This window comes from Pogona vitticeps, chromosome 4, assembly GCF_051106095.1.
Source record: "Pogona vitticeps strain Pit_001003342236 chromosome 4, PviZW2.1, whole genome shotgun sequence".
Taxonomy (NCBI): domain Eukaryota; kingdom Metazoa; phylum Chordata; class Lepidosauria; order Squamata; family Agamidae; genus Pogona; species Pogona vitticeps.
Genome location: NC_135786.1, coordinates 155,022,019 through 155,034,130, shown reverse-complemented (window position 1 = coordinate 155,034,130; position 12,112 = coordinate 155,022,019). Strand labels below are relative to the sequence as shown.

General features: G+C 37.7%; 1 protein-coding gene across 8 annotated transcripts in view; it reads right to left on the bottom strand.

Moving 5' to 3' along the window:
- Positions 1-12,112, bottom strand: part of RELCH (RAB11 binding and LisH domain, coiled-coil and HEAT repeat containing) — a 102,991-nt gene that overhangs the window by 15,342 nt on the left and 75,537 nt on the right. For 6 of the 8 annotated variants that reach the window (XR_013545148.1, XM_078393394.1, XM_072998528.2 and 3 more), the window contains 5 exons: positions 9,993-10,041; positions 8,046-8,125; positions 5,999-6,105; positions 4,738-4,837; positions 176-258 (listed from right to left, as the gene is read on the bottom strand). Coding sequence is in view for 6 of the 8 variants with exons in the window: in XM_078393394.1 (XP_078249520.1) it covers positions 176-258; positions 4,738-4,837; positions 5,999-6,105; positions 8,046-8,125; positions 9,993-10,041 (419 nt within the window). In the remaining 2 variants the exon portion in view is untranslated. The remainder of the gene's footprint in view (positions 1-175; positions 259-4,737; positions 4,838-5,998; positions 6,106-8,045; positions 8,126-9,992; positions 10,042-12,112) is intronic. The other 2 variants (XR_013545149.1, XM_072998529.2) reach the window with 1 other exon arrangement.

The following is a 12,112-nucleotide window of genomic DNA, read 5'->3' as shown; positions in this document are numbered from 1 at the left end:
CTTTGATTTTTTTTAAAGTAGCAAGGTCTTTAAAATATTTGCGTTATCTATTTTTAGGTGCTTTATACTGTTCTTATGTTTCATCATCAGAATATTAAGAACACAGCCTGATGGTTTTATTTCTTAACAGGTTGTAAGAGGGATGCTAGTTGAATAAGACAGTCAGGAAACTTACATTTCAGGGTCACTGGAGAGAGTAATGAGAGCAGGAACAACTCTCTGAGCTACCAGAGTTTCATGTACCCCCTTCACCAACAGCTGAGTGGGTAGAGCAGAGGGGTATCACAGGTGACGCACGGAAAGAGTGAGCACAGTATCATGGGAAGAACAGCACAACCAAGAGGAAGAAAAACACAAAAAGCAAACCAAAATTAGAAGCAAATACCACTACACTAAAGTGCTCCTTTAATATAAATATGCAAGAAGGCACAATGAAAGTGCAAGTGGCACAAGCAGGCAGCATGAGCTAGACAAACTGTGGAGCTGTTAAAAAAACAAACAAACCCTGAAGGTATTCTAGGCACTTGCATTCTTAAGTTGCCATTCTGGTTGTGTTTTTGGCCTCTACCATGGATGTGTAAGTTTTGCAATTGAACCATCATTTGTACAAGGGACAAGTGGGGGGTGTCATACACAACGGACATTTATATAATGATTTTATGTGACCAGCACGTACAAGAACTACAGTGCACAGAACAAATTCTAATGGAGAGAGGTAACTTCACATTTTTAAAAATGTGACCTTATGTGAACATTTCAAACTGGACTTTGCAAGCCTCACCCCCAAGGTGTTGCAGGATTTTAAACATACTTTATAAATGCTTTAAGCCAGTGGTTACCAACGTTGGGTAACCCAGGTGTTCTTGGACTGCAATTCCCAGAAGCCTTCACCACTTGCTGTGCTGGCTGGGGTTTCTGGGAGCTGCAGTCCAAGAACACCTAAGTTACCTAAGCTTGGGAACCACTTCTTTAAGCAACAGGTGCATAGTATACACTGAGGTCACTGTAACTTGTCCTTGTGTCTAGAAAGAGATGTAAGGGTAAAGAAGTCAAATCTTATTCTTACTTGTGGGGATCTATTCATAAAGGCTTTGGAAAAAACAACAGTTAAAATACTAAAAAACCCAAAGATTTCATTGAATGTGACATGTTTGCCATTTATTATCACCAGACATTGTTAGAAACCATAGATTCCACATTTTTTCTTCCAAGGCAACCTTTTTTTTAATACAACATGCCCTATATTGAACAAAACAACTTAGAAATGACAGATTAATTTCTTCCTAGTGTTAAATTTCCTTCCGTACATGCTTCAGGTAGCCTGAAAGCCATAATGTATACTTATCAGTCACTGGGAAACTGCTATAGTGGAAATGGCATAGGGTGACAGCTTTTAACCAAAATTTCCAGCATTAAAAATATGGAATTTCTAGATAGATATTCTAGCCAGACTGCTTTCTATGATTAATATGAAATGCTCATTTGTTTTATACATCACAGTCATGAGAAATGCTAACATATTTCCACAAGTAAGTTTCCAAGCTGAATAACAAGTCTGAGCTGAAATAATGTTAGAATACTAAGAACAGGTTGTTGTCACAGTGAATTATCAGTGCAGTTCTTCCATAATGATGTAGCAGCTTATTTCTCTCTGACCTCTACTGCACTGAACTTCCATTGAGCTGAAAATCCTACCATTGTAATAATGGAGGATAGCACCAACTGCATAAGAAATTACCTCTACTTGTACAATGGCAATGCCTGCACAAATGGTATGATTCCATATTAGTTGCAAGCAGGGTTTTCTGCTCAAAGGTAAGTCAGTAGGCTATTAGAGGTTTAAGAAGCACTAGCCAAAAATCACACTGCATAGTTACACCCGAGGAAAGTGAATGCTAGAAGTTATAGCAGCTTCTTGCTGCTAATTAACAAATTCCTCCTTGGCTCTTTTTCGGGTATGCCAGTCCAGTGTGTGGATGTCCATCCAAAAACCCAGCAGGAACTTGTTAAGTGCCAGTGAGAAGACTCTGTAAGTCATGCCATTTGCCTTCTGCAGATGTAGCTACAATAAGGATTTCAGTCATTAGCTTTAAAGTTAGGATTAAAACAAACAAAAAACAAAAACAGACTGATTTTGTGTTCCTTAGTAAACATTTCCCTGAACAAAGCTTGAGATAAACACTGCAAGGAAGATTTGACATAATTGGATGCTACAATACGACATGAATTACTGAAGTAAGGTATATTTTGATACTAAGTATAAAGGAACAGCATGTTGACATAAGGGTGCACTGACTTTGGTCTTTTTAATTTTAAGCTAGCATCCCCATGGAACAAAATTCCAGTTGAAATTCTGTTCGTGCCCATGTGTTCTGTTCAAAAACCGAGGGTGTATTCTCAGAATCTTTAATTGTTAAAGTCATAACTAACCCGTAGCAAATGATTTTGAGTATGTACTCTTGTTTCAGGGTGCTTTGCTGAATTACTCGCTCCAGGATTATTTGCAAACATCCAAGCAACCAACAGATAATAGGTTATCTTATCTTCCAGCAGAGGACTACGGTAAATCTGCCTAACCAGAGTATCAAATGATGAACAGACCCACAATCACATTTGTACTGTGCAAAGGCTGTATTCAAACCAGGACCACACTGAGGTCAGCACACAATATGAATGATGATTCACATAATGCAGTATGGGTGATTAACATGCTCACACACAGAGAAGAAAGGGGAGAGCCAGATAAAAAACAGCATGTTAGTTTATAATAGCTTCAGATGACAACTGCATTTCCTGACTATCCTACCAACCCTTTATGTATATTCTAGTTAGCAGGAAGACATCAGCATGCTGGCACTGTTTCAATTCTTTTAATAAGGGCACACTAAGAAAGTACAGTATATGAAAGAGCATTTCTACCATATGCTTTAGGAAGAAATTAAACAAAACATTTAACTAGAATAAAGGCTGTGGGACACTTCTTATTTGTCATAAAAAGAATTTAGTCCACGAAGCAGACACACAGAATAATACTGTGGGCTAGCTTCACACTGTTTCTCAAGATGCAGTAACAATTCAGAGGGGAAAGGGTTCTATTCTCATTTTAACACCATTCCCAAAATGCTACGTCATCTATGACAAAAGATGTGATATAATTAAAAGAAACTCTTTGCTGCCTGATGAGAAGGCCCATACGTCACCATGCGCAAACAGACTCTTAGTATGAACAAATATTTCCCCAACCAGATTAGCTTCTGCATGACAGCTATACTGATTTTAAAGTTAAAAGACTGGTGCTATAGGCAGATGAAGGGTTAGTGTACTCATATTGAAATTTTAAAATTCATAGCCCACCTTCCCATAGCATGCTTGAGACAGCTAACTACACTAAAAATGTAAAAAAAATATATATATTAGATCAGTACAAAATAAGAAGTTGTCTTGTAGTCAGAAAGAAAACTGAAGCCTGGATTTTCCATTTGCTGGTTGTAATTGCTGTCTGGCTGAAACAAGGGTGATAAATAGAGGGTAGTTCTTGGCTTCTCCCTCTACTGAAACAGTTAATATTCTGTGAACCAGCAGCAGCAACGATAAGTGGACCAAGGTAAACATGCCACACTCCGACATGTTTTCATGGATTTGGTTTTCAAATTACAGTATGCACACAATTTTGGATTTTATTACTGACAAGAATTTGGCATTAATAGATAATAGATAACACTGAGTTCCCAAGACATTAACAAATTATATGGTCTAAACACTGAATGCTGTACTGAAATGATTTCTTACAGCCAATGGAGGTTTTTAAGCATGCAAAGCAGAAACCTGGCATTCAGGTTAGAAACAGAAGGCCAGTTACCACGAAAACTACTTGCAAGTAGATGCAAGCTAGAGATACTGAAAATAAAGTAATAAATGCTAGAAGGCTTATGATCCTATGGATCCGGAATTGTACATGGTTAACATCTTGGTACATTACATAATATATAACGTCTTACAAATAGTTTTAAAAATGGCAATTACTCTGCTTGATATTCATGCATGCAAAACTCCAGCTGCAGATCTGACAAGATGCTTATTGTGTGCCTGGCACCATGTCAGATCATTGCTACAGCTTTTACTACTGGAATTCCACATGCACATAAATGCTGTACAGGATATTAGCTAATATCACAAACTATTAAGAATACATTTTATAATCTCCAGATATACTAGACAATATAAAGCCTCAGTGATCAACTAACTATAGTTGTGGGTCACCTTGCACTGATGACAGGGTAAGGAGCAGGCCTATTTTCCTTTGTCCCCTATTTTTTCTCCTTAGCAGCAACAGGCAGCCAAAGAAAGATGTCCCATAGGACCAAATGTACATTTACACAAGTCTCTTAGAGAGCAATCTCTTTTCATGCAGCACACTGACACCCCCCCCCCAAAAAAAGCCACACTAGCTGCACGCCACTTCCAGGGCAGCTGGTTGCCCCATGCCAAATGAGAATGCACCCTAGAACCCCACCCTACAGGTCCATATTCCTAATTACCTCTTGATTTGCTAATAATTCCCTCTGTGCCATCTCTAACTTGCTTTAAGAATTGAGGAGGCATGTTGTGGTGGATATGGGAGGCAGTAGTGGGGGAACATGGCACTTCTTAAGAGCTGCATTTGGGCCCTGGGTCACCAGTTGCTAAAACATGCTATTAAACACTTCCAAACAGTGTTTGTGTCTTGTAAACTCTTACCTCAAACATTCTAGCAGCTGTACATCGAACAAGTGCTGAAGTATGGACAACTCCATACCATAATACGGTTAGCAGCAACTCGTGATATGCTGGATTTGCACTGAAAACACAAAACAATCAAGATTAAACTATCAATAGTATTTTCTTCCTGAAACAGCTTCACTTACTTTTGCACTTTCTCTCCCTCCCCAACATCTCCGCAGACTTTATATTCTCTGTGAAGCCACTGGCTAACAGTCTTTAATCTAAACCAAAATGAAGTACCTGTAGATATATTTTGTACATGTTCTATAAACTGCTTACTTTCCTGTTTCTCCTAACAATTTAAAATCAGTTTGTTAGCTCCTGACAAATTTTTTTTTCTGTGATAACACACTTAAGACAACTTGAAAAAAAAAGACTGGACGACTGTGTGGATATTAGAAAACTATTACAGTGGTGCCTCGCACAACGAGTGCCTCACACAACGATGAATTCACACAACGATGCCTTTTTCTGTTAAATTTGCTGCCTCACACAGCAATGTTTCCTATGGGGGATTTTCACACAACGATCTCCCTTTTCGCTCCTGTAAAAGTGTCTTACAATGTTTGGACGCTGTTTTAAATGATTGCAATGGTTAGTCCACCTCCTGAAACCTATGCAAACTGATTTTGGTGTTGTTCTGACACTTCGTTAATTTATGATGATTTTTTGTTTTTTCCATTGGAAACCATTAGACAGACCATCCAATGGTTTCCAATGGAGAAAATTCAAAAAATCATCATAAATTAACGAAGTGTCAGAACAACACCAAAATCAGTTTGCATAGGTTTCAGGAGGTGGACTAACCATTGCAATCATTTAAAACAGCTTCCAAACATTGTAAGACACTTTTACAGGAGCGAAAAAGGACGTCGCAAAGGCATTGAAATGTATTGAGTCGGCTTCAATACATTCCAATATAGGAAACATTGTTTCACTCAACGATGTTTCCTATGGGGATTTTCACTGAATGATGGCAATCCGTTCCAATTGGAACGGATTAACCGGTTTTCAATGTATTCCTATGAGAAATGGTGTTTCACAGAACGATGTTTCACACAACGTTGATTTTTTTGGAACCAATTAACATCGTTGTGTGAGGCACCACTGTATAAGCAATCAGATGAGCACATCTAAGAACAGAGTTCAATAAACATTGGAAGCTAAATTGTTATAATTGCACTTGCATGAGAGAGACACCATTTTACTCCCATTCTAGTTATAGAATATACTTTACCCCAGTTCCACAAAAGATGCTTTCAGGCTGTCAAGGGGAGCATAGGATAATGAAAGCATTGTCATTACATCTTCTAAAAATCCAACCAACAGCTTGCGGTCTTCTTCCTAGAAGCAAGTTTTTAAAAAGTTAAGTCTTAGTTTTGCAACTTCTGTCAAGAGACGTCTGAAAATCTAAGCTTGTATTTCTCAAGACAATATCTAGAAATAACTGGGGGATCCCTATGTTAGGTGTAACCCTTTGTTTCAGAGACACTTCTTGACCCTTCAGCAGACTCCTAAGACTGAATGAGCAGTACCAGGTCATCATTCTGGTATTAGCAATCAATGCTGAAGTTTAGACCAACAATCAACTCTCAAGTTGACAACAGTAGTATAATACTTTCAAGAAACTTTGAAGACAGCAAGACTACAAAACTGGTAAAAACATATAATTGCTCACATCTACCATTATCTGTAGATAATTAATAGCATGTGCTATGAATGAAAAGAACCATCTGGCTGCTACTTAGTTTCATGTCACCTGTCATGATGTGTATCAAGTTTCCCATTTTGATTAAATTTTTATTCAAGACTTTGCTTACTGAAAACAGCATTTCAAATCCATCTCATTCCCCTTTCTTCTCAGCTTATTTTAGCAGAGAACACTAAAAAGGCTGCACTCTCCACAGCTAATATATCGTAATGGCAAACCGCAGGGATTATTGTGGCATATTATGCGAATATTAGTCTGATATTTTATTGTAAGACTCATATTCCTGCTTCCAAAAAGGCAAGCAGTTTGATTTTCCACTTGTGGTGAATGAAATATTCTGGTGATTCTGAATTTCCAAGAGAAAAAAAAATTAAAATAAACTTTCTGGCAGGGGAATGATTCTCTTTCTGACACATGGACAGAACATTTACATTGAGAAAAGTAGGGCTACTTGAAATATCACAGTACAGTGGTGCCCCGCTATACGCTTACCCTACATGATGTTGAAATCGCTTCACAATGACATTTTTGCGATCCTTATTGTGATTGCAAAACGATGGTTCTAATGGGGGAAAATCCGCTTGATGTTGATTAGGAGCCTGCTTCACGAATCATTTGTTCACTTAACGACAATTTTTCCGGCTCCGCAAAATGGCTTCCGTTCGCAAAATGGCTTCCCTCCCTTCGCAAAATGGCTGCTTTTCGGAGGGAAGCTTCGCATTGCAGCGACTTTGAACAGCTGATCGGCGGTTCTCTATGGGCAACCTTCGCTGGACAATGAGGTACTTCCCTATTGGAACGCACTGACCGGTTTTCAATGCATTCCAATAGTTTTTTTTTTTCGCTTGACAATGATATCACTTAACAGCGATTTTGCTGGAACGGATTATCGTCGTCAAGTGTCTTCTTTAGGGCCAAATGATTCAAAATGCTTCTTCAAGGCAAAGCACCATTATTTGTTCATTATTAAACGACATCAGAAATGTCATTCTGAATTAGATAATGACTGAGACATGTAAACAGAGACTAGGTTCCACAGAAGAGCTGTCTTCTATACAGGCATGTCCAGGATTCTACTGTTAAAGAAAGTGTATGGGAGCAAAGTTTTTCACCTCTGCCTCCAGGTACCTGCACTCTGAAATGCCTCTCTGGGGGAAAGATGGCTCCTCCCATACAATACAGGGTGGAGAGTTCTGAGAGAGAGACAAATCTCCCCAATCAGAAGAAGTCTGCTCTGTTATGTCTATAGACTGATTGGGAAAACATTTCTTCTTTTAGTGTCTCTAACTTACTTTAGAATCCAAGCCAACATTTACACACGGCTATTATCTATTTAAAGCAGTGGTTCTTAACTTTGGGTTACTCAGGTGTTTTTGAACTGCAACTCCCAGAAACCCCAGCCAGCACAGCTGGTGGTGAAGGCTTCTAGGAGCTGTAGTCCAAAAACACCTGAGTAACCCAAGGTTAAGAACCACTGATTTAAAGCACATACACACTATATTAAAGAGATGACACCATTCTCATTTAAACTTTAATATATTTTAAAGACATTCAGGATTGAAGAACTGTTTACCTGGATATAGCATGTAAGTACACCTGTTGCATAGATAGGAACTGTGGCTTTTGTTAGCACCCCATTCCCTGCTGCAGCATCTGAAATTAAGAAATAAAATTTAATATATATTAAGAAGCAATAACCTGCTGATTTCAAATGAAGTGTACATTTGTCAAATCCTATAATACACCACTCAAATCCAGATGGTTCATATTTTTGGCCCAGCTTCTATTACAATGGAAGTAAACAGATATTTATTTATTATTTATTAGTTTTATTTTTTTGCCGCATTTCTCCCAACAAGGGACCCAAAGTGGCTCACGTTAAAATTCACACAATTTAAAAACACAGTAAGTTAAATATTAAAATAAAAATTAAACAACATATGATTTAAAATACAATTAAAAGATTAAAACATGAAAACATAAGAGATTAAAATTACTTTCCCTTAATGACCAGTGGGTGATCTGAGAGGAATTTTAAAATGGATTGTTGTGCTCTGTTGTTTTAAATGTGTTTTAATGCTGATTTTATTTACTGTTCTTAATCTAATACTTGTTTTATTCTTTTTAAAATATTCATATTTTTAGCTTTTGAATATGATATTTTTAATGATGTGAGCTGCCTTGGATCCCTTCTGGAGAGAAAAGCAGGATAGAAATATTTTAAATAAATAAAAGTTTAGGCATTTCTAGTACTACATTGAGTTCCCTATGTGAAAATGTTACTATGTACATTTATAAAATAAAATGCATTCACTGCTAGTTTTCAACAAATATAGGTAATGAAAAACTAGCATAAAAGGGGCATTTATGCTCTTTTAAAAAGCATAAAGAGCACATACAATTAAAAGTACAGTGGTGCCTCGACGTATGAATGTCCTGACTTACGACCAATTCGAGTTCCAACCAGCTCCAGACGCAAAATTTTTCTTCGACTTGCGACCGGAGTTTCAAGTTATGATAGGAAAAAAGGCAGGAAAAAAGGTGGGGAATTCAAACTGATAATCATTGGTTGGTGAAGAGGATGCTTTTTTGTAGCTCCTTCGCCCAAGCAGTTAGAGAGTGTGCGTTCGGAGGAGGCTTCGGACTGCCTGGTAAAGCTTTCTGCGTTTTAAAAACTGCCTGTTCTGGGTGGGTTTTGCAGCATGCTTTTGGGCTGGGGTGGGTTATATTTCTGTGCTGTGATGGGTCCTGCAGTCTTTGTTTGTTTTTTGTTTGTTTTTTCGCATTTCTGATGAGTCTTGCAGGGTTTGTTTGCTTCCCCCCCATTTCTGATGGGTCTTGGAGGGTTTGTTTGCTTTTTTGGTCCCCCTCCCATTTCCAATGGTTCTTGCAGGGTTTGTTTGCTTTTTTGGTCCCCCCCCCCCCGTTTCTGATGGGTCTTTCAGGGTTTGTTTGCTTTATGTTTATTTTATTTTTTGCATTTCCGATGGGTCTTGCAGGGTTGGTTTACTTTTTGGTTTTCTTTTCTTTCTTTTTTCTTTTTTGCATTTCCGATGGGTCTTGCAGGGTGTGTTTGCTTTTTGGTTTTCTTTTTTTGCATTTCTGATGGATCCTGCAGGCTTGTTTGTTTTTTCCCCCTTTGACTGGAATGGATTAATCGAGCTTCCGATGGGTCTTGCAGTGTTTTGTTTTTTGGTAATTTTTTCCCTGGGCGGAACAGATCAATTGCATTTCAATGCATTCCTATGGGAAATGGTGCTTCGACGTACGACCATTTCAAGTTATAACCATCTTCTGGAATGGATTAAGCTTGTAAGTTGAGGCACCATTGTAGCTGACTAACTTTGCAGTAGGCTAATACTGAATGGGCAGGTTTAACACACAAAATTAGAAAACATGCTTAGTGTAAATGAGGTCTAATATCTCAATTACAGAGGTAATGAACTTATACTTTCTAGGTCCTGTACGTATTTTTAAGGTCTCCAGTAAAAATCACAGACATAAAAAATCTAATACTCACCAATGTTTTCTTCAGAAAGCCTTAAGATTTCCTGGAATTGTGGCTTTACCTAAAAATGAAAAGCAAACTGAAAACACTCTTTTCCTATAAATAGCAAGGTATTAACGGAAATATTGGCCACTGTATAAACAAACAATAGTGCTTTAAAATACTTTTTGTATATATAAACATCACTGTAACAAACATGAATAAAGTGAGAATTACATGAAGGATGCAGCATAGAATCTTCAGAGAAAAACATACCGGTAGTTCAAGTATATGGATATGTCAAGACCCTGTGATAGGTCACAGATAGGGATGGGCACAAACTGCTGATCTGGCAGTTTGTACAGGTTTGTTTAGCAGCCAAACAGGTGTTTGGTGCTTCAAAACCCCACCTCCTCTGATGGGCACCCGCTCAGAGGCATCCCTCAGAGAAGCCAGGCCACTGCTTCCAAATGGACACCTGCTGGAGGAGGCAGAGTGTTGAAGCGCCAAACACATATTCGGCAATTGAACAAATTACAGACCACACCTGGACTGGATTGGCAACGTTGTCAATATTTAGAAAAAAATTGAGTGTACGGGATGCAGAGGTGTTGCCCTAAAGATGAAAAGCACTTTTTAAGAAAGTCTCTCAAAGGACTGCTGGGAAAGTGAAAGCAAAATTGAAGGAGTGCTTCATGAAGAAATAGTTTACATTACAACCAGTTTGCTTAGGAACAGAGCTATTGATAAGATAGCATGACAGAAATATTCCATTCAACCTGTGCCCGTTTTCGCAAGAAAGTATAAACAATTCAATTATGTGATGTGATTTACAAATAGCTCTGCATTGCTAATGCAATAATCTTGCAAATTTTCTGTCTGTTTTATAACTTTATAATGTTAAGTGAGTTATATGAGTTTGAATTTTTAACGTCTTAGACATTAAGACAATACTTAACATATATCCACGTTGTGTCTCTTGAATACCTTATACGTTTTCCCAAGTTATATTAATAGAAATTAGAGCTACTTTTTATACAGTAATTCTTTTAAAATCTTATAATTGTTATTTGAACAATACAAGTGTTATATGAAGCAGTAGGTTTTGAAATATATATTCATCCTTTTAAATATATTTTTACTTCCATATACCTGCCTACAGTATATACATACTTGCTTTCTGGACATTCAATTTATTGACAGGATCAAAGAGAATCATAGAGAAAAGGAATGAAGTATTGTAAAAAGATTGCGAAATCTTCTGAGACTACAGAAAACTTCTCTTTTAAAGAGACCTTGTCAGCTGTGTGTGACACAAGTTTATATCTGTCTCATAAGAAATCTGTTTATCACAGGAATCTCAATGACATAATCAGACATTGAAACAGGATTTCTGATAGTGTGGACCACTGTCATTTTGGCAACACCTTTTTATGATGGTTTTTCACTAGCAGAGACAGAATTGGAGGGAGAGGCAGGATGCTATCTCTCTTCTTTGGAGACCTGCATAAGGATGGACAGTGTGAGAGAAAATTTTGCCTCTTATTGAAGCCAAATGTTGTTGAATGCAACTGCTGATGCTTGCATTTAGTATCAGTGCATACAAATATTATGCCAGGTAGTTTCAGGGTATGTCTTCCGGTACATTTGCTGGATCTATTAACATCAGTAGACTGTTAGGGCTAGGCCCACATCTCATTTGTTTAGACACCATCATCTCCAGTATCAAAAATGAAGATGCTTCAAAGACAACCAGAAGCCTTCTCGAAATAGCTCATTCTTTGCATTAGGTACAACATTTATCAAAATAGAGTTTACCATAAGACTTTTGCAAGTCTATCTACATCTGTCTCTTCTTTCACCACCAGCCATAATAGGCTGCTGGTCATAGATTTAAGGAGACACATCTATCACCTGACATTTCCCAATAAAAAAAGACTGATGATGGAATAGAAGTGCTTAGTTCTTTGCTTTACAGAATGCCATGGAGATATATTTTGGAAAGGAACAGTTCAAATTCATCATTTGTGATGGTGGACTTTCTGTACTTCATGATATGAGCTTATGAATCCTTGCAATAAACCTTCAGTCACAAGCAGGAAATACAAACATTCAAATACAAATTTGCAAAGTAAATTTGAAAACTCATAGAA